This window comes from Mobula hypostoma, chromosome 12, assembly GCF_963921235.1.
Source record: "Mobula hypostoma chromosome 12, sMobHyp1.1, whole genome shotgun sequence".
Classification (NCBI taxonomy): domain Eukaryota; kingdom Metazoa; phylum Chordata; class Chondrichthyes; order Myliobatiformes; family Myliobatidae; genus Mobula; species Mobula hypostoma.
In genome coordinates this window covers 57,886,716-57,909,662 of record NC_086108.1, presented here as the reverse complement: position 1 = coordinate 57,909,662, position 22,947 = coordinate 57,886,716, and the positions used below count along the sequence as shown (strand labels likewise).

Below are 22,947 nucleotides of genomic sequence, written 5' to 3'. Positions count from 1 at the left end.
GGAACCTTTTCTAGCTTGCTGCCAGTGACTAGTGGTTTTCCACTATGTTGGGACCAATTCTTTTTACATTTTATATCAGTGATTTGGAAGATGGAATTGATAGCTTTGTGGCAAAGTTTGCAGATGATATGAAGATAGGCAGTTATTTTTGAAGAAGTAGAGAGGCTACAGAAGAACTTTGACAAATTAGGAGAATGGGTAAAGAAGTGACAGACGGAACACAGTGTCAGGAGTGTACGGTCATGTACTTTGGTAGAAGAGATGAAAAGGTTGACTATTTTCAAAACGGAGAGAAAATACAAAAAACTGAGGTGCAAAGGGACTTGGGAGTCCTTGTGTAGGATTCCCTGAAGGTTAATTTGTAGGTTGAGTCTGTGGTGAGGAAGGCAAATGCGATGCTAGCATTCATTTCAAGAGGACTAGAATATAAAAGCAAGGATGTAATGTTGAAACTTTATAAAGCACTGGTGAGGCCTCACTTGGAGTATTATGAGCAGTTTTGGGTCTGTTATCTTAGAAAGGATGTGCTGAAACTGGAGAGGGTTCAAAGGTGGTTCACAAAAATGATTGTAGGATTAAACAGCTTGTCATATGAAAAATGTTTGATGGCCCTGGGCCCGTATTCACTGAAATTCAGAAGAATGAGGGGTGACCTCATTGAAACCTATCGAATGGTGAAAGGCCTTGACAGAATGGATGTGGAGAGGATGTTTCCTATGGTGAGAGAGTCTAAGATCAGCCTCAGAATAGAGAGATGTACTTTTAGAATGGAGATGAGGAGGAATTTCTTTAGCCAGAGAGTGGTGAATCTGTGGAATTCTTTGCCACAGGTAGCTGTGGAATTCATATATTTATGTATATTTTAGGCAGAGGTTGATAGATTCTTGATTCGTCAGGGCATGAAGGGAAATGGGGATTGGGGCTGAGACTAAAATTTGATCAGCCATGATGAAATGGTGGAGCAGGCTCAATGGGCCAAATGTTCTAAATCTCTCCTATATCTTATGGTCTTACGAATTCAGAAGAGAAGATGAACAAACAGGGCAGATCTTTTTGCTTGAAACATTGGAAACATAAAAAAAAGCTCAGTACAGGCCCTTCAGCCCACAATATTGTGCAAACCATTTAACCTTCCACTCTTTCTCTATCAATAGCCCTTCATTTTTCTTTCATCCATGTGCCTACCTAAGAATCTTTTAACTGTCCTTCATGTATTTGCCTCTACCACCTCCCTTGACAGTGCATTTCATGCACCCACTATGCTCTGTAAAAAAACCCTCCTCTGACATACCCCTTATAATTTCCTCCAAATACCTTAAAGTTATGCCCCCTTGTATTAGCCATTTCCACCTGGGGAAAATGTCTTCTGCTGTCCACTCTATCTCTTATCATCTTATACACTCTATCAAGTCACCTCTCATCCTCCTTTTCCCCAAAGAGGAAAGGCCTAGCTTGCTCAACCTATCCTCAAAAGGCATGCTCTCTGATCCAAGGAGCATCCCAGTAAATCTCCTCTGCGTCCTCTCTAAAGCTTCCACATCCTTCCTATAATGAGGTGACCAGAACTGAACGCAATACTTCAAGTGAGCTCTAACCAGTTTTATAGAGCTGCAACATTACCTTGTGACCCTTGAACTCAATCCTCCAACTAACAAAGACCAACACACACCACAAACGTTCTTAACCACCTTATCAAATTGCACTGCAACTTTTAGTCTATGTCTTTTAGTCAATCTATGGACATGGACCCAAATATCTATCTGCTTCTTCACGCTGTTAAAAATCCTGCCATTAACCATGTCTTCTGCTTTCATATTCAATCTTCCAAAGTGAAACACTTCATAACTTTCTGGATTGCACTCCATCTTCCACTTCTCAACCCATGTCAGCATCCAATCAATTTCCTATTGTAACTAACAACCTTCATGTCGTCAGCAAACTTACTAACCCGTCCTTCCATTTCTTCATCCAGTATTCTATAAAATTCACAAAGAGCATGGGTCCCAGGACAGATCACTGTGGAACACAACTGCTCACTGATCTCCAGGCAAAATACACTCCACCAACTTCCAGCCTCTGCCTTCTGTGAGCAAACCATTTCTAAATCCATGCAGCCAATTCTCCCTGGTTCCCATGTCTACTGACTGTCTGAATGAGACTACGATTGGAAACCTTGTCATATACCTTACTAGTACCCATATACACAACATTCTGCCTTCATCAATTTGTTTTGTCACTTCCTCAAAGAATTCAACTAGGATTGCAATGCACAGCCTGCCCCTTACAAAGCCATATTGACCATCCCTAATCAGACTAGGCTTATCCAAATGTTCATAAATCTTGTCTCTAAGAATTCTCTCCAATAGATTGCCCACTACCGACGTAAAACTCATAGGTCTACAGTATAATTCTCAGGATTATTACCTTTCTTGAACAAAGGAACAAAATTTGCTACCCTCTAATCTTCTGGTACTATACCTGTGGCCAGTTAGGACGCAAGGATCATTGCCATAGGCTCAGCTATATCTTCTCTCACTTCCCGTGGTAACCTGGGGATGTCCCGAACTGTTCTGGTAATTATCTATCTTAATATTTTTCAAGAGTTCCAGCACAGTACCCTTTTTTAAGCTAACCTCACATTTGTCGAGGTCCTTCTCACTAACTAGTGAAGCAAAATATCCACTAAGGAGCTTCCTACCTCTAGCCACTCTTTCATCCCTGATCAATTCTACCCTCACTCTAGTCATCCTTCTGTTCTTCACACACATTTAAAATGCCTTGAGGTTTTCCTTAATCCTAAATGCCAAGGCCATCTTATTTCACCTTCTAGCTCTCCTAATTCTATTAAGCTCCTTCCTGACTTCCTTGTAACTCTCTATAGCCCTGGCTGATCCCTGCTTCCAAAACCCTAAGTATATTTCTTTCTTCCTCTTGACAAGATGTTCCACACCTCTCATCAAACCATGGTTCCTTTGCCCTGCCATCCTTTCCCTGCCTCATTGGGACAAACCTATTCAGAATCCCTTCCCTAAACAACCTCTACATTTCTGCTGTGCATTTTCCTGAGTACATCCTTCCCAATTTCCTCCCGCATTCCTCCCTAAAAGCATCATAATTTGCCCTCTGCCATTTAAATACTTCCCCATACTGTCTGCTCCTATCCTTGTGAAGGCTATGGTGAAGGCCAGGGATTTGTGGTCAGTGCCTGCGAAATGCTCGGCCACCAAGAAGTCTGTCATCTGACCAGGTTCATCGCCTCATACCGGAGCAGTACTGTCTCTCCACCAGTTGCCCGGTCTACATATTGTCAGAAATCCTTCCTAGATTCACCTAACAAATTCTGGCCCTAAAAAACCTTTTGCATTGAGATGCCAATCAATATTAGGGGATTTGAAATCACCTATGACAATAACCCTGATTTTTGCATATTTCCAAAACTGCCTCCCTATCTCTTCCTCAGTATCTCTGTTGCTATTGGGAGAGGGTGTCTACAGAATTCTCCTGATAGAGCGATTGCTCCCTTCCTATTCCTGAATTCCAGACACACTGGCCCATTAGATAATCCTTAATATCCTTCCTTTCTGCAGCTGTGATACTATCCCTGATTAGCAATGCCACTCCCTCATTTCTTTTACATCCCTCCCTTTTAAAATATCTAAACTCTGGAACGTGCAACAGGGAATAATCAGCAGCATGATAGTGACCCCCCTATCTTAACAAAGCAAGTTTCTCTTTCTATGAGACACTACCAAAATCCTTGTGCCTCATAGCACATAGAACAGTACAGCACAAGAACTGGTCCATGCATCAGCTCAACCATTTGTCCTGGTATTGTGTTCCTGACACCTACCACTCTGTTAAAAATGCTTGCCTTGTAAATCTGTTTAAACACTCCCCCTCTCATTTTAAGCTGTGTCCTTTAGTATTCAACATTTCCACCCTGGGCATCTGGTTACTCCAAATGGAACTGTGCAGACTGTTAATCAGACAGATGATTCCAGAGGCACACTTACCATTAAAGGGAACATTACTGTCATGCGGATGTTTATTGTCTGTAATGTAATGTCTGGAGACATAGACAATATTCATATGAACTAGGTCACATTGGATACATCCAGAGTTTGACTAGTCCCAGTGGCATGGTGGAGATAGAAAATTCTTATCCCCTCTAAAAAATGTCAGCATCTGTACTTTCATAGGGAATGACCTTAAATACATCCCTCAGCTCACGAGCCTAGGTTGCCAAACAATCTTCCCCACCCATTAGCTAGTGTTGCTATAATCACCAGCTGGCCCTTATAGATCCAGGGCTGATCGTAGTTATCCATCATGGTCATCTTTACTCAACCACACTGAAAGAGAGCAGCCTCTCATTAGCCTGATTACAGCTGAAGGGGAAATGGGACAGTGTGTGGTAGTAGTAGGGCCAGCAAACTAAGTTGAGAAGTTGTCACTAAGAGGAAACAAAAGGGTTGCATTAATACGATTATTTAATCAATATGCTTCCTCTAACTTTAGCAGTCTGAGCTGTCTATTAATCAAAATTTTTCGTTTGATTTACTTTTAACCATTTGCATTCATCTGAGGTGATGGAGGAGGCTGTGCAATGATGAGTATTGTATTGTATTAGTCTTTGACTGTGACCTTTAATTTTTATGTACAGCATCTCTTCAAAACTAAAGATCAACGTTTTGCTCACTATCTACAAAATCCAAAAGGACCACGGCAATCTCATTGTTAAAGGAGATGGAGCTAGAAAATATCTGCAGTGAGTTTTCTGGAATTGAGGGAGTACATGCTACTAGGTTAAGCTTTCAAAGATATACATAGATAAGAACAGAGTAAAACTTGTAACGTAGGGCATCAATCGAAGCAAATGGATGTCAGAGCAGTGCAATTGCTGACATTATAGTGAACACCCATTTATAGATTCAGTGAGCGTTCAGCTGCTCACCTCAGACATGGAATTACTGCAACTCATCCTTTATCTAAGTTTTCAATGAAATGGGGAACCTCTTCTTTCAATTCATTTGAAGAGTTTAGAAAGAGAAAGAAGGAAGCAGTAGTGATAGGGGACTCAGTAGTGAGAGGAACAGACAGGAGATTCTGTAGATGTGAACGGGACACCCGGATGGTATGTTGCCTCCCAGGTGCCAGGGTCAGGGACGTCTCAGATCACGTCCACAACATTTTGGAGAGGAAGGGAAAGCAGCCAGATGTCTTGGTACATATTGGTACCAATGATATAGGAAGGAAAAGCAAAGAGGTCCTGAAGAGAGAATTTAGAGAGCTAGGTAGAAAGCAGAGAAGCAAGACCTCCCAGGTAGTAATTTCTGGATTGCTTCCTGTGCCACGCCCTAGTGAGGGTAGAAACAGGACGATTTGGCAGATAATTTTGAAATTTTGAGGGTTCAGAATCTTTATGTTCCTGTTAGATTGAAAGGAAAGGTTAAAAGTTTGAGAGAGCCATGGTTTTCAAGGGATATTGGAAACTTGGTTCGGAAAAAGAGAGGGATCTTCAATAAATATAGGCAGCTTGGAGTTAATGAGGTACTCCAGGAATATAAAGAATGTAAAAAGAATCTTAAGAAAGAAATTAGAAAGGCTAAAAGAAGATACGAGGCTGCTTTGGCAAGTAAGGTGAAAATAAATCCAAAGGGTTTCTACAGTTATGTCAGTGGCAAAAGGATAGTGAGGGATAAAATTGGTCCCTTGGAGGATCAGAGTGGAGGGCTATGTGCAGAGCCAAAAGAGATGGGGGAGATTTTGAACAATTTCTTTTCTTCGGTATTCACTAAGGAAAAGGATATTGAATTGTGTAAGGTAAAGGAAACAAGAAGGGTAGTTATGGAAAGTATGACAATTAAAGAAGAGGAAGTACTAGCGCTTTTAAGGAATATAAGAGTGGATAAGTCTCCAGGTCCGGACAAGATATTCCCTAGGACCTTGTGGGAAGTTGGTGTAGAAATAGCAGGGGCTCTGACAGAAATATTAGAAACAGGAATGGTGCCGGAGGATTGGCGTATTGCTCATGCGATTCCATTGTTTAAAAAGGGTTCTAAGAGTAAACCTGGCAATTATTGGCCTATGAGTTTGATGTCAGTGGTGGGTAAATTGATGAAAAGTATTCTTAGAGATGGTATATATAATTATCTGGATAGACAGAGTCTGATTAGGAACAGTCAACATGGATTTGTCTGTGGAAGGTCATGTTTGACAAATCTTACTGAATTTTTTGATGAGGTTACTAGGAAAGTTGACGAGGGTAAAGCGGTGGATGTTGTCTATATGGACTTCAGTAAGGCCTTTGACAGGGTTCCACACGGAAAGTTAGTTAGGAAGGTTCAATCGATAGGCATTAATATGGAAGTAGTAAAATGGATTCAGCAGTGGCTAGATGGGAGACGCCAGAGAGTAGAGGTGGATATCTGTGTGTCAGATTGGAAGATGGTGTGTAGCGGTGTGCCTCAGGGATCTGTACTGAGTCCAATGTTGTTTGTCATATATATATATTAATGATCTGGATGATGGGGTGGTAAATTGGATTAGTAAGTATGCAGATGACATTAAGATAGCTGGTGTTGTGGCTGATTTGAGTTACAAAATACACATGGACTAAGATGTTAACTGTCCTGTGCTATCACCAGTGGGATCATCAGTTGATCTGCCACCTGTCTTCAGGAGTTTCGGCCCGCTTATGATCAAGACTCCCTCGAGGTGGTGGGCCAGCAGTGCTAAAGCACCACCTCCCACTGGTGAGCTTAAAAATTTGGCATCTGCCTCTATCAGAGTTATTGGTCACTTCCATCCAACAGATAGTCTACTCTTCAGGGGTCTGTGCAACTACTGAAGGGTTTGCAAGATATGTATACACTGTCTGACTATCTGCCCCTCTGGACATACTTGGTCCACACCCACGCTGACCCTTTCTCTGCTGCCTCAGCTACAGCCCTGCTGGTTGACTTGATCTCTCTTCTAGTGAAGCCAAGGTCACGCAGCCACTCCTGGAGAGTGAACGCAATAAACCCACAGCAGCCTACTTCGAATGGATAGCATGAGACCTTCCACCCTCTGTCTCTGCACTCTGATCTCAACTCTGCATATTTGGTTAACTTGCGCTCATGGGCTTCATCGATGTTGTCTTCCCAGGGGACTGTGAGTTCACCAATAACCGCTTCTCTACTGGTATCACACCATACGATTATATCTGGACGCAATGTTGTGAAAGCTATTTGCTCCAGGAAACTGCCTTTCCCATCCAGGTCGGCCTTGACACACCAATCATTGGCTGGAGAAAGTATGCTTGATTGTGAGCCTATACTGTACACCCTTGACTTGGAGTCTTCTTTCACAAATGATATGCGATGTTCTGTGCAGCATGGGGCATGAGATAAGTTGTGCTGCAGTACTCTCTGCTCCACCGCTTCTGTTACAACTTTGAGAACGTTGTTATGTCTCCAAATGTAAGTGCCGCTGGAAAGATTGACTCTGCATGCACTCAAGATATGTTGAAGTGTTCCCTTCTCGCCACAAGCAGCACACCTGTCTGTCTTATCTTCATATCAGGTGCTGAGGTTGGCAGGTGTTGGGAGCAGATCGTATGCTGCTCTGCATAGAAAAGAAATGTGGAGCAGTTCCATCTGCCACAGAACATTCCAAGATAGGTGTCGTTGTTCAATACTTTCCCACTGGGTCCAAGTCCCTTGTTTGGCCAGACCAGCTGTTTCAGTTAACCTCTTCTCCTCTTCTACCTCTCGTATTTCTTGTGTTACAAGCTCACGGCGCTCCTTACCTGTAGAAGATATCGACCACTTGTGGGTTGTCCATCCAAGTCCCTGGCTGCCTAGCTGGATAGCCCCAACCGTCTCCTTGTGCTTCAATCTAGACTCTGCCTCATCAACTGCTACATGGGCTGACCACTTCCTGCCTGATCTCACATCCGGCTGGGTGTTCTTGATGACCGGGTCTTTTGAGTCTCGAAGCATCAAGAATGATCTTACCTTGGCTACCTTGACCTCTTCAACAAGGGATTGCACTGGGATGGTAAGCTTTGTCTGGCTACTGTGGATTGCAACGTTGGTGAGGCTGCTTGGTACTCCAAGCCACTTCTTCACATACTTGTTGATCTTCCGTTCCATTGCCTCAACATGGGATATTGCCACTTCATGGACAGTTAGTGGCCACATTATCCGTGGCATCAGTCCGTACTGCAAGCACCACAACTTCAACTTGCCAGGCAAGCCACACTTGTCAACAGACATCAGACCTCCGTTGATCTGTTCTCCTGTCTCTTGAACCCTCTTGGTGTCTCTCAGCTCCTCTGTGTACCATCGCCCGAGGCTCTTAACTGATTGGTCCTGAATGTATGGAATCTCCTTTCCACAAAGGGTGAAATGAAAGTCAACCAGCTTTCCTCTCCTAATAACAAGGCTCCTTGACTTCTTGGTCTTGAACTTCATTCTTCCCCAATCCATTAGCTCCTCGAGTCTAAATAGTACATTTCCACTGCCTCCGTGCTGGGACCCAAAAGGGTAAAATCATCCATGAACGCTCGTATTGGTGGTAACTCCTCTCCGCCATCAAGTGCGACACCTGGTCCCACTGATTCTGCAGCCCTCACAATAACCTCCATGGCTAACACAAAAAGGATGCGTGAAATTGCGCATCCCATTGGGATTCCAACATCCGAGCTCTGTCACCTAGTTGTAAACTGCTGAGTGGAAAACCTCATCCGGAAATCGTTGTAGTACTGCATAGCAAAGTTCCTCACCTTAGCAGGAATCCATAGGAATTCCATCGCAAACTCAATCAGGACATGGGGAACAGAGCCATATGCATTTGCCAGATCAAGCCAAACTACAGCCAGATTTCTTCTCAACCTTTTTGACTCCTGGGCAGTATGTCATTTCATACTAGAATGTTTAAAGCATCCTGGGAAGCCTGGTATTCCTGCCTTCTGCACAGATGTATTTACTAATCCATTCTCAATCACAAATAAAGATATTCTTTCTGCCAGAATGTCAAACATAATCTTCCCCTCTACATTCAGGAGTAAAATTGGTCGGAACTGATTCAATGTAGAAGAATTCTCTTCCTTCGGGATGTATACTCCTTCAGCCTCACTCCATGACAAAGGAACAACACCTTGTCTCCACACCACCTTTAACAATCTCCACAAGTATTTCCTCAGCTCCTCACACTTCTTGAACACCTTATACAGAACTCCATTAGGTCCTGGCACTGAGCCTGACCTTGCCTTTCTGATGAACCGTTCAACTTCTGCCAGTTTGGGTTCTGACAGATCGAACTTCACTCCTGGCTTGGTAGGCTTCACAAGCCCTGAAATGTCAAGCAAAGGAGCCTCCTGCTGTTTGTTAGAGTAAGTGCTTGCTAGGTGATCCTCAAGTTCTTGTTGGGAGATGTTAAGCTGCCCGCTCTTGCTTCGTTCAAACAGTTTCTTTGTGAACTCGTGAGGGTTCTCAAAGAATGACTTTCTTGCCTTCTCTCTCTTCTTTCTCTTTTTATGTTGTGACTCTGTATGACGGAGTGATGCTAACTTTATTTGAAAATGCTCTCGGAGATCAGCAAGCCCTGGCTTGTCACCCTCACTTGCTACCTTCCACCTCTGTCTCAACGATCTAAGCTCTCTCCTCAACCTACTAATCTCCTTCTGGCACCTGCTTGGTTGCTGTGTAGGCTTTGTTTTCTTCAACACAACCAAACTAAACCTGTACTTTCCAACGTCGTAAATCATATCGCCCATCACTTCCAACTTTCTCTTTGATGTTCCCCTGAGAGTGTTCTCCAACATCATACTGATATCCTCATCAACTACACGCCAGACCTTCTCATCTGCCATTGCTGGCCACTTGACCTTCCTCTTCTTCTCTACCTCCTCACCACCACCATCATGCGAGGAATCTACCTGGGAACTGTGGTCTGAAACCTGACTTGGGTTATCTCTCGTCTGACCTGGAGTATGATGACACTCTCCAGAGCGAATCGCTGTGGCTTGTGAATCAGTGGTTGAAAAGACCACATCATCTGTGCTTGGTGAAGAAATCTCATCTTCATCCACTGGGATGGAATAGCACTTCAATTTTGCTTGGTGGACTCGTAAACCTTTAATGCTGAAAAATGCTCTCCCACACCAACACACTGGACACTCACAGCCTATTATCCTAGCTCTTGGTCGTAGTCGTTCCCTGTAATTAACTGTATCCGTCCGATTGGGTCCATCATTCTCCCTCCCTCTCGGAAGACCCTGAGCGTATGTTTCTCCATGTAAACTAGAAGCTTCAAGAGGTGGGTGCTCTTCTGAGCTGGTGCCCGGACTGCCAATCCTGACACCCCCGGTGCCAGTCTTTCCTGGCTGTCCGCTGTCTCTCCACGCTGTCACCGGACTATTCCCGGTTGCCAACCAGACTATTCCTGGTAGTCACTGGTGTCCAGAACAAAAGAGTTACAAAATACACATGGACTAAGATGTTAAGATGAGGCAGGTTTTCAAAGCTTGCAGGGAGATTTAGGAAAGTTAGAAGAGTGGGCTGAAAGATGGCAGATGGAGTTTAATGCTGAAAAATGTGAGGTACCACATTTTGGTAGGACTAATCAAAATAGGACATACATGGTAAATGGTAGGGCATTGAAGAATGCTGTAGAACAGAGGGATCTAGGAATAATGGTGCATAGTTCCCCGAAGGTGGAATCTCACGTGGATAGGGTGGTGAAGAAAGCTTTTGGCATGCTGGCCTTTATTAATCAGAGCATAGAGTATAGGAGTTAGGATGTAATGTTGAAATTGTACAAGGCATTGGTAAGGCCAAATTTGGAGTATTGTGTACAGTTCTGGTTACCAAATTATAGGAAAGATGTACAGAGGAATACAGAGGAGGTTTACTAAAATGTTGCCTGGGTTTCATCTCCTAAGTTACAGAGAAAGGTTGAACAAGTTAGGTCTTTATTCTTTGGAGCGTAGAAGGTTGAGGGGGGAATTGATAGAGGTGTTTAAAATTATGAGGGGGATAGATAGAGTTGACGCGGATAGGCTTTTTCCATTGAGAGTGGGGAAAATTCAAACAAGAAGACATGAGTTGAGAGCTAAAGGACAAAAATCTAGGGGTAACATGAGAGGGAACTTTTTTACTCAGAGAGTGGTAGCTGTGTGGAACAAGCTTCCAGCAGAAGTGGTTGAGGCAGGTTTGATGTTGTCGTTTAAAGTTAAATTGGATAGATATACAGACAGGAAAGGAATGGAGGGTTATGGACTGAGTGCAGGTCAGTGGGACGAGGTGAGAGTAAGAGTTCGGCACGGACTAGAAGGGCCGAGATGGCCTGTTTCCGTGCTGTAATTGTTATATGGTTATATAAATGCATGGCTGAGAAGCTGGTGCAGGGGGCAGGGCTTCAGGTTTTTGGATCATTTTGCGATCGCTTCTGAGGAGGCATGACCTGTTCAAAAGTGAGGAGATGTACCTGAATCCGAGGAGGACCAATATTCTTGTGGGCAGGTTTGTTAGAGCTGTTGGGGAGGGTTTAAACTAATTTGGCAGGGGGGTGGGAGCAGGAGAGAAGGGACTCAGGATAGGATGGATGGTAAAAAAGTAAAGATAGTGTGTAGTCAGACTGTCAGGGAGGGCAGGCAGGTGATGGGACTTAGTTGCAGCCAACAGGCTGAGTATCAAATCATCAGGGATGCAGAATCAGAAAGGATAACAAATATGGTACTCAAGGTGTTGTATCTAAATGTCCAAGGTTACATGTTATATTGGAGGGATAAGAAGGTAGGCAGAGGGGGAGGCATGGCTCTACTGGTAAAGAATGGCATCAAATCAGTAGAAAGCTGTGACATAGGATCAGAAGATGTTGAATCCTTGTGGGTTGAGTTAAGAAACTGTAAGGGTAAAAGGACCCTGATGGCAGTTATATACAGGCCTCCCAACAATGGCTGGGAGGTGGACCACAGATGACAACAGGAAATAGAAAAGACATGTCAAAAGGGCAATATTATGGTAATCATGGGAGATTTTAACATGTAGGTCGTTTGAGAAAATTAGGTTGGTAATGGATCTCAAGAGAGTGAGTTTGTGGAATGCTTAAGAGTTGGCTTTTTTGAGCAGTATGTCGTTGAGCCTACTGGGGGATCAGCTACACTGGATTGGGTGTTATGTAATGAACCAGAGGCGATTAGGGAGCTTACCTTAGGAACCAGTGATCACAATATGACTAAGTTCAACTTGAAATGTGATAGGGAGAAAGTAAAATCTGATGTAGCAATATTTCAGTGGAGTCAGGGGAATTACCATGGTATGAGAGAGGAGTTGGCCAAGTAAATTGGAAGGAGTTGCTGGCAGGGATGTCAGCAGAGCAGCAATGGTGTGCGTTTCAGGGAAAAATGAGGAAGGTGCAGGACATATGTATTCCAAAAATGAAGAAATACTCAAAAGGTAAAATAGTACAACCGTGGCTGACAAGGGATGTCAAAGCTATTGTAAAAGCAAAAGAAAGGGCAGACAACAAAGCAAAAATTAGTGGGAAGATAGAGGACAAAGAAGTTTTTAAAAACCTAGAGAGAGCAACTAAAAATCATTAGAAGGGAAAAGATGAAATATGAAAGCAAGCTAGCAAATAATATCCAAGTGGATAGTAAAAGTTTTTTCAAGTATGTTAAAAATAAAAGAGAAATGAGAGTAGATATAAGACTGCTAGAAAATGAGGCAGAAGAAATAATAACTGGGGACAAGGAGATTGCTGATGAACTAAATGAGTATTTCACTGTGGAAGACATTAGCTGTATGTCTGATGTTGTCGTGTGCGAAGGAAGAGAAGTGGGTGCAGTTACTATTACTAGAGAGAAGATGCTCAAAAAGCTGAAAGACCTAAAGGTGCATAAGTCAACAGGACCAGATGAACTGCACCCTAGGGTTCTGAAAGAGGTGGCATTAGAAATGATCTTTCAAAAATCATTGGACTCTGACATGATGCCAGAGGACTGGAAAATTGCGAATGTCACTCCACTCTTTAAGAAAGGAGGAAGGCAGCAGAAAGGAAATTATAGATGAGTTAGTCTGACCTTAGTGGTTGGGAAGATGTTAGAGTCAATTGTTAAGGATGAGGTGATGGAGTACTTGGTGACACAGGACATGATAGTACAAAGTCAGCATGGCTTCCTTCAGGGGAAATCCCACCTGATGAACCTGCTGGAATTCTTTGAGGGGATTAGAAGTAGGATAGATATAGGGGATGCAGTGGATGTTGTACAGTTGGACTTTCAGAAGGCCTTTGACAAGGTACCACAGATGAGGCTGCTTACCAAGTTAAGACCCTGTGCTATTACCGTAAAGTTACTAACATGGTTAGAGCATTGGCTGATTAGTAGGAGGAAGCAAGTGGGGATAAAAGGATCCTTTTCTGGTTGGTAGCCAGTGATAAGTGGTGTTCTGCAGGGGTCAATGTTGGGACCACTTCTTTTTATACTGTATATAAATGATTTAGATGATGGAATAGATGGCTTTATTGTCAAATTAGCAGATGATACAAAGATTGCTGGAGGGGCAGGTAGTGTTGGGGAAACAGGTGGGCTGCAGAAGGACTTATACAGATTAGGAGAATGGGCAAGAAAGTGGCAAATGAAATACAATGCTGGAAAATGCATGTTCATGCACTTTTGTGGTAGAAATAAATGTGTAGACTATTTTCTAAATGGGGAGAAAAATCCAAAAATCTGAGATGCAAAGGGACTTGGGAGTCCTTGTGCAGAACACCCTAAAGGTTAACTTGCAGGTTGAGTCGGTGGTGAGGAAGGCAAATGCTATATTAGCATTCATTTCAAGAGGTCTAGAATAGAAGAGCAAGCTGAGATGCTGAGGCTTTATAAGGCACTGGTGAAGTCTCACCTTGAGTATTGTGAACAGTTTTGGGCCCCTCATCTTAGAAAAGATGTGCTGGCATTGGAGAGGGTCCAGAGGAGGTTCACAAGGATGTTTCCAGGAATGAAAGGATTATCATATTAGATTAGATTAGATTCAACTTTATTGTCATTGTGCTGAGTACAGATACGAAGCCAATGAAATGCAATTAGTATCTAACCAGAAGTGCAAAAGAATAGTATTATTCACAAAATAACTGCGAATAAAATGTAAGTGCTACAGCACACAAATATAAAAGTACTGAGACAGTACAATACAGATGCAATACTGCTTAGCGCTGGGATGTGAGGTTCAGCAGAGTCACAGTCTCAAGGAAACAGCTCTTCCTGAGCCTGCTGGTGCGGGAGCGGAGGCTCCTGTAGCGCCTACCGGATGGGAGAAGAATAAAAAATCCATGGTTAGGGCGAGACACATCCTTGATAATGCTTTTCACCCTACCCAGGCAGCGTTTATGGTAGATGTTCTCAATGGTGGGCAATTGGGTGCCGATAATCCGCAGGGCAATTTTCACCTCCCGCTGGAGTGCTTTGCAGTCTGATACGGGACAATTGCCATACCAGACTGAGATGTAGTTGGTGAGTATGCTCTCAATAGTACAGCAGTAAAAGTCTGTCAGTATCCTGGGACAGAGGTGATCTTTCTTGATGCTCTGCAGGAAATAAAGGCGCTATTGTGCCTTTTTGATCAGTATGGAGGAGTTCAGAGACCAGGTGAGATCATCGGAAATGTGGACACCAAGGAATTTGAAGTTTGATACACGCTCCACTACAGCTCTATTGATGTAGATGGGGACATGAGTGTGCCTCCTAGCATGCCTGAAGTCCACAATAACCTCCTCGGTCTTCTGGGTGTTAAGGGTCAGGTTGTTATCGGCACACCACACGGCCAGGTGCTGGATCTCGTCCCTGTAGGCAGTCTTGTCATCCCCTCTGATCAGGCCAACCACCATGGTGTCGTCTGCCAACTTGATTATGAACTTGATCATATGAGGAACATATGATGGTTCTGGGTCTGTACTCACTGGAATTCAGAAGGACTCAGGGAGATGTCATTGAAACCTTTCGAAAGTTGAAGGGCCTAGACAGAGTAATTGTGAAAAGGATGTTTTCCATGGTGGTAGAGTCTAGGACAAGAGAGCACAGCCTCAGGAGAGAAGGGTACCCTTTCAAAACAGAGATTCAGAGAAATTTCTTTAGCCAAAGGGTGGTGAATTTGTGGAATTTGTTGCCACATGCAGCTGTGGAGGGCAGGTAATTGAGTGTATTTAAAGCAGAGATTGATAGATTCTTGATTGGACATGGCATCATAGGTAACAGGGAGAAGGCTGAGAATTGGGGTTGGAGAGGAGATTAAAAAAAGGATCAGCCATGATTGAATGGCGGATCAAACTCGATGGGCCAGATGGCCTAATTCTGCTCCTATGTCTAATGGTCTTATTGTCTAAATCATAATATGACAGAAGCAAATTACAGACACCGTTCTGAACTTAGGATGTGGATTTGAGATGTCACTGAAACCATCCAGTGACTGCAATCTTTATTATTTCCATTCCTTGCACTTGTGAAGATTAAGATTTGTGGCCAGCTGGATTCTCTGAAAAGACATGGCTCAGGAATCCCTTCATCAGCTTCCTGCCTGGCCTCAGAGTTGACAGACTTGTGCCCTAAGAATACGAGAGCATCCACACATTCGAAATGGATTGTGCTCAAGGAAGAGATCCCCAAGAAAACACCATCAAAAACACATAATGGCATGCAGTAAAAGGGGATTATGTAGCATAGATCAATCACCATGATCTGGCACAGTCCAAAGGCTTTTGAATTCAGCATGAGGATGACTGTGACTTTTACAGCAGGGCAGTCTGAGCCTTTGTGCCCAGCAGCAGCTCTGTAAAAATACCAGAAGTATCTGATAATATTTGTGTAGACTCTGGTGACTCGGTGAACGTTCTTGTTTGATACAGTCTATGGCCTTTCTCCCCCACCCGCTTGGGCCTCTTACACCTTCCCTTCCAGTTCCAGTACTGCTAATGGAACCATCACATAATTACATATGATACAAAGTCGATACATATGAAGAAATGGCAGCAGACCTCAACCAAATTCAGTCTGACAGTATGAAGGAACTTCCTGAGAGACCAGACTAACTTCAATGATTACTACAGCAGAACACAGAAGTTTCAAATGGCTGAGAAGTTCTTTAATAGCACGTCTGCAGTGAATGGTACATTATGAAAACATGGTTCACTGGACGGCCAAAAACATTACTAAACCAGAAAAATGTGATCCAGTTTCAGCTGCTAAAGCTCCAAATGAGCCTTGCAGAGTAATAATTTTGTTCTGTGCATGTCCTATTTGCTAAATAACTGATGACCACTAGCTAACAGTATAGAAAGCAATGCTGGTTCAACTTTGAACTTTGCAATGTGTGCATTTTGAATGAATTGTCATGATTTATGCATCAAACATACTCAGTTGTGTAGAGATGGAGAAAAAACCCACACAATTATATTCCCATGCATTTCTTAAAAAATGTCTGTACTATTACTGGAGATAAGTCAAATTAAATTCATTATTTTACTCATTCAATTATTATATTGCAAATCAACACAGTTCTAAATCTTAAATACCGATCCATGTATATGTATTTCAAACAGTTAAGCATATGTTCAGTTTCACATCATCACATTTAGGTTGCTATGGGAACTGGAGAAAAATGCACAGCTTGTTGTTCACATTGGTTTATTTTTAAACACATAGTTGCACAAATTATAATTAAGCTGCCATTATCACTAAAACGAAGGTACCGAGGGCTGGACAATGCTTACTTTTTAACTGCTCATTTCAAGGCAGCGTTGTTGGCCTGAAAAACAAAATGGGATTATATGAACCATCACAATAAAAGCTATCCAAAAGGTTGCTCTGATATATTCGCTTCCAAAAACCTGTTAATTCATTCTATTGCCCTGAGAATCAAATAGAATTCTCTGACAATTTACAAATATTCACCAAGTCTCCAGGGACTTTGGAGCAAACTCTTTGCCCTCTGCTCTTTATGATTTTTACAAACGACTTGGATGAGGAAATAGAAGGGTGGGTTAGTAGGTTTGCAGATGACACAACGGTTGGTGAAGTTGTGCATAGCATCGAAGGTTGTCACAGGTCACAAAAGGGCACTGACGGGATGGAAGGCTGGGCCGAGAAGTGGCAGATGGAGTTCAACCCAGAAAATTGCAAAGTGATTCACTTTGGAAGGTTCAATTTGAAGGCAGAATTCTGGGTAGCGTGGAGGAACAGGGAGATCTTGGGGGACCATGTCTACAGATCCCTCAAAGTTGTCGTGCAAGTTAATAGGTTGTTAAGGAGCCATATGACCTTCATTTGTCGGGTGATTGAGTTCAAGAGCCATGAGGTAATATTGCAGCTCTATAAAACCCTGGTTTGACCACACTAGGAATATTGTGTTCAGTTCTGGTCAGCTCATTATAGGAAGGATTTATAGAAGCTTTAGAGAGGGTGCAGAGGAGGATTTACTAGCATATTGTCTGGAATACAGAGCATGCTTTCTGAGGATATGATGAGCGAGCAAGGACTTTCCTCTTTGAAGTGATAGAGGATGAAAGAATACTTGGTAGAGGCATACAAGGTGATAAAGGCATAGAATGAGTGGACAGCCAGAGAATGTTTCCAAGGGCAGAAATGGCTAAGTTGAGAGGGCATAATTTTAAGGTGATTGGAGGAAGGTATAGGAGGGATGTTAGAGATATATATATTTACACAGAGAATGTTGGGTGCATATAATGCATTGCCAGGGGTGGTGGTAGAGGCAGACATACTAGAGACATTTAAGGGACACTAGACAGACACACGGATAATAGAAAAATGGACAGCTATGTGGGAGGAAAGGGTTAGACTGATATTGGAATAGATTAAAGAGTCAGCACAACATTGTGGGCCTTAGGGCCTATACTGTGCCATAATGTTCCATGTTTTATGTAACAATAAATTTACTTGCAGAGGAAATGGAGGAGGAATTAAATGACTATTTTGTCTCTATTTTCAGGGAAGACCCAAAAAAATTTCCCAGAGACATGAATGACCAAGGATGCATTGTGAATAAAAAGTCAGAATTCAGTGATATTAGTGAAAAGCAGTACAAGTGAAGCTGGCAAGTTTGAAAAGTGACAAACTCCAAGGATCCGAAGACCTACAGTGTTCTTAAAGTTCAAGTTCAGTTTACTGTCATTCAATCATACACACGTATACCACCAAAAGTAACAACAGTCCTGTGGACCAAGGTGCACAACACAGTACATATAACTCACATACATAACACAAAGTATTATTACTACAAATAAATTAGCAAATAATAAGGTGCATTTGGACTACAAATTAAAAAGTAAACTATAACATCAGTGGTACATGGGGGTGGGGGGGGGGATGTATTCAGCCGCAATCACAATAGCAGTGAACGCCCTCAATGAGTAGAAGGGCCTGCACTTCACTGTTAAGAATTCTACCAGAGGTGAACAGTGGATCATCATTACCAAAATGTTCATACAATTACTTCTTATTAATATAGACGCATACACCTCCACCATGTGTCTTGTCAGAGATTGAGGGAATTCTATCAGCCCAAAAAGGGATGAAGCCCTCTAGCTGCTTCAGAGGTGATATCCTGGAGCCACATTTCCATCAGGATGAGTGCACAGCTGTCTTTAATTTTTTATATTTTATTTATTTAGAGATACAGCGCAGAATAGGCCCTTCCGGCCCTTTGAGCTGTGCCACCAGCAACCCCCAATTTAACCCTAGCCTAACCATGGGACAATTTACAATTTACAAATAATCTAACCTGTATATTTTTGGACTTTGGGAAGAAATCAGAGCATCTAGAGGAAATTGACGCATTCCATAGGGGGCGTACAAATGCCTCACAGAGGACACTGGGATTGAACTGTGAACTCTGAACTCTGATGCCCTGAGCTGTAACAGTGTCATGCTAACTGCCATGCTACTGTGGTGCTTCATCTCACACTGATTCAGTCTGAGTTGCAGGTAATCCAGTTTATTTTCTATCAGCTGAACGTTTGAAAGCCCAATGGACAGGAAAGCTGACCTGCAGGGTTTCGCCCTCAGTCTTGCACAAATACCAGTGCGCTTCCTGTGCTTCTGTTTTCTTGCGCACTGCTTCCATCGGCGTCTCTCCTGGGTGGCTGCAGCAGGCAACAACGCGGTGAGCAATAAGCCATTCCTGTACTCACATACTATCCAGATGACACAGTACGGTAGCATAGTGGTTAGCACAACGCTTTACAGTACAAGCAACCTGGATTCAACTGGCCCAATAAATGAAGCTTTGAAATGGATAAGGGGAATTTGTGTCTTACTGCCTTCAGTAGACTTTTTACCATAACAACAAGCATAAAGGAGAACAAAATAATTCTTACTTCTGATCCGATGCAGCAGAAACAAAACACAATAAGATAAAGAATACAATAATAAAAAATAACACAATGAATATAGATATATAATATAACTTACATACATAGATTGATGCTAGAAACAGGAGTGTCTGTACATAAGTTGACTCTGACAAGAAATGATATAGTAGTGGTGAGGGGGTATAGTGGGGTGGGGTGGAGTGGGTTAGTGGGCTGACATGCTGATCAGCCTTACTGCTTGCGGACGATACCTGTTTTTGAGAAAGGTGGTCCTGGCTTGGATGCTACATCGTCTTCGCCCTGAAGGGTGTGGGCAAACAGTCCATGATGATATTGGCCCCTTTTCAAGGCCTTCCTGTATATATGTCCTTGATGGTGGGCAGGCTGGTGCTGCAGATGCATTAGGCAGTATTGACTACCCACTGCAGAGCCTTCCTGGCCGCTGAACTGCAGTTTCTATACCATTCATTGATGCAGCATGTTGGACTGCTCTGTACTGCACATCTGTAGACCATGAGTATTGATGTGCATAGTCCAGCTCTCTTCAACCTCCTCAGAAAGTAGAGGCATTGGTGAGCTCTCCTGATTGTGTAGCATGTGTTCTGGGACCATGAAAGTTTGTGTAATTTGTGCACTCCCAGGAGTTTGAAACTTCTCTCAGTTTCTACAGCTGTGACGCTGATGTACAGAGGGGTGTGATCTGTGCAGATTCTCTTGAACTTTTTTTTAGATTAGATTATGAAGACACGCAGTCCTCTTTTAATGTCATTTAGTAATGCATGTATTAAGAAATGATGTAATATTTCCTCCGGTGTGATATCACAAAACACAGGACAGACCAAGACTGAAAAAACTAACAAAACCACATAATTATAACATATAGTTACAACAATGCAACAATACCATAACTTGATGAAGAAGTCCATGAGCACAGTAAAAAGTTCAAAGTCTCTCAAATGTCCCACATCTCATGCATACGGGAGAAGGAAGAAAAACTCTCCCTGCCATGCCCGACCACAGTCCGACTCTGAGTCGTCCGAAAACTTCGAGCCTCTGATCAGCTCTCTGAAACCGAGTACCGAGCACCATCTCTATCCGAACGATTCGACCTCAATCTCGGTCGCCAACTGCAGGCAAAGCTGAGGATTTTGAGGCCTTCCCTCCAAAAGATTCCCGATCGCGCAGTAACAATAGCAGCGAACTGGCATTTCAGAAATTTCTCCAGATGTTCCTCTGTGCTTTCACGTCTGTCTCCATCAAATCAGAATTGTCCACGGCCCCTATTTAACGGATACGATATCATTTTTCACTGGAGGGCTGCGCACTTGATAAGCACTTTGCCTTGTTGACATTAAGGAAGAGGTTATTTGCCTGGCACCAGGTCTCGAGCTCTTCCACCTCCTCTCTGCAGGCTGTCTCATCATTGTTGACGAGCCCCACCATTGCTAAGTCATTGGCGAACTTGACACCATGATTACTTGGGTGTTTGGCCATGTAGTCATGTGTAAGCAGAATGGACAGTAGTACAGTAGGATGTCATGTATTTAGAATTTTGGAAGGCATTCAATAAGGTCCCACATACTAGATTGGTCAAGAAGTTAAAGCACATGGAATTGGGCAGAATACACTAAAATGGACTGAGAAATGGTAGAAGGGAATAAATTAAATAATGGAAATAAATGATTTATTTTCACTCAGGCTCTGACTAATGGAATAACACATTGAAATGTTTGAACTCAAGTTATTCATGAATAAAACATAAAAATGTGAGGTCATTTTGTTTGGTGCATAAAACCGAAAAACACTTCTTTTTAAATGGTGAGAGATTAGATAACACATTTTAAAGGACCTCAGTGTTCTTGTACACACATCACTGAAAGGACTTGAAACTCACTGATGTTTTATTAGTTTTATTATGCACAATGTTTTATTAAGCACTATATGCTTAGATGCTTTGGTATAGCTGAAGGTTCCTTCTGTTATTACATTGTATTAGAGCAGCAGATGTAGTGTATATGGATTAGAGTAGTAGTTGTAGTGTATATGGATTTCAGAAAGGCATTTGATAAGGTACCCCATGCAAGGTTTACTGAGAAAGTAAGGAGGCATGGGATCCAAGGGGACTTTGCCCACAGAAGGCAAAGAGTGGTTGTAGATGGGTCATATTCTGCATGGAGGCTGGTGACCAGTGGGGTGCCTCAAGGATCTGTTCTGGGACTCCCTGCTATTCAGATTTTTATAACTGACCTGGATGAGGAAGTGGAGGGATGGGTTAGTAAATCTGTTGATGACACAAGGTTGGGGTTGTTGTGGACAGTGTGGAGGGCTGCCAGAGGTTACAGCAGGTCATCGATAGGATGCAAAACTGGGCTGAGAAGTGGCAGATGGAGTTCAACCCGGATAAGTGTGAAGTGGTTCATTTTGGTAGGTCAAATATGATGACAGAATATAGTATTATAGTATAGAATGGTAAGACTCTTGGCAGTGTGGAGGATCAGAGGGATCTTGGGGTTTGAGTCCATAGGACACTCAAAGCTGCTGTGCAGGTTGACTCTGTGGTTAAGAAAGCATTATGGTACATTGGCCTTCATTAATCGTGGAATTGAATTTAAGAGCCGAGAGGTAATGTTGCAGCTATATAGGATCCTGGTCAGCCCCCACTTGGAGTACTCTGCTCAGTTCTGGTTGCCTCACTATAGGAAGGATGTGGAAACCATAGAAAGGGTGCAGAGGAGATTTGTAAGGATGTTGCCTGGATTTGGTGAGCATGCCTTATGAGAATAGGTTGTGAACTCGGCCTTTTCTTTTTGGAGCGGCGGAAGATGAGGGGAGACCTGATAGAGGGGTATAAGATGATGAGAGGCATTGATCGTGTGAATAGTCAGAGACTTTTTCCTAGGGCTGAATTGGCTAACATAAGAGGGCACAGTTTTAAGGTGTGTGGAAGTAGGTACAGAGGAGATGTCAGGGGTAAGTTTTTTTTGCACAGAGTGCTGAGTGCGTGGAATGGGCTGCCGGCGATGGTGGTGGAAGCAAATATGATAAGGTCTTTTAAGAGACTCCTGGATGGGTACATGGAGCTTAGAAAAGTAGAGGGCTATGGGTAACCCTAGGTAATTTCTAAAGTAAGTACATGTTCAGCACAGCATTGTGGGCCAAAGTGCCTGTATTGTGCTGTAGGTTTTCTCTGTTTCTAACTTTAGTGAGGCTACAATTGGATTATTGTGTACAATTTTGTTCTCTTTAACTAAGAAAGGATATACTTGTCATGGAAGAAGTGAAGCACAGAACAATTAGACTAGTTCCAGGGATGGTGGGTTTGTCATATACAGAGAGATTGTGTGGATGAGGTTCATGTTCACTTCAGTTTAGAAGAATGATCTTGGGCACTTTGGATGGAGATGTGGAGAAATTATTTCAGACAGGGATAGTGAAGTTTTGGAAATCTCTGCCCTGATTTGTTGGTGAAGACTCATTTTCTTATGTAACGCTCTGGTTAAGATTTTTACTGCTATGCTGTAGGTATTTCATTTTAGCAGTTCCGTAAGAGCAGTCTATTCTGCTTTTAGTATGTTT

General features: G+C 42.8%; 1 protein-coding gene across 19 annotated transcripts in view; it reads right to left on the bottom strand.

Annotated features, from left to right (window-relative positions):
- lrrc7 (leucine rich repeat containing 7) overlaps positions 1 to 22,947 on the bottom strand; it is a 661,225-nt gene that overhangs the window by 299,566 nt on the left and 338,712 nt on the right. For 16 of the 19 annotated variants that reach the window (XM_063064200.1, XM_063064198.1, XM_063064201.1 and 13 more), the window contains one exon: positions 16,756 to 16,790. The exons of the other annotated variants lie outside the window; for them this stretch is intronic. In XM_063064200.1, coding sequence (XP_062920270.1) covers position 16,756 — 1 coding nt within the window. In that variant the 5' untranslated portion in view covers positions 16,757 to 16,790. The remainder of the gene's footprint in view (positions 1 to 16,755; positions 16,791 to 22,947) is intronic. 19 annotated transcript variants of the gene reach the window in all.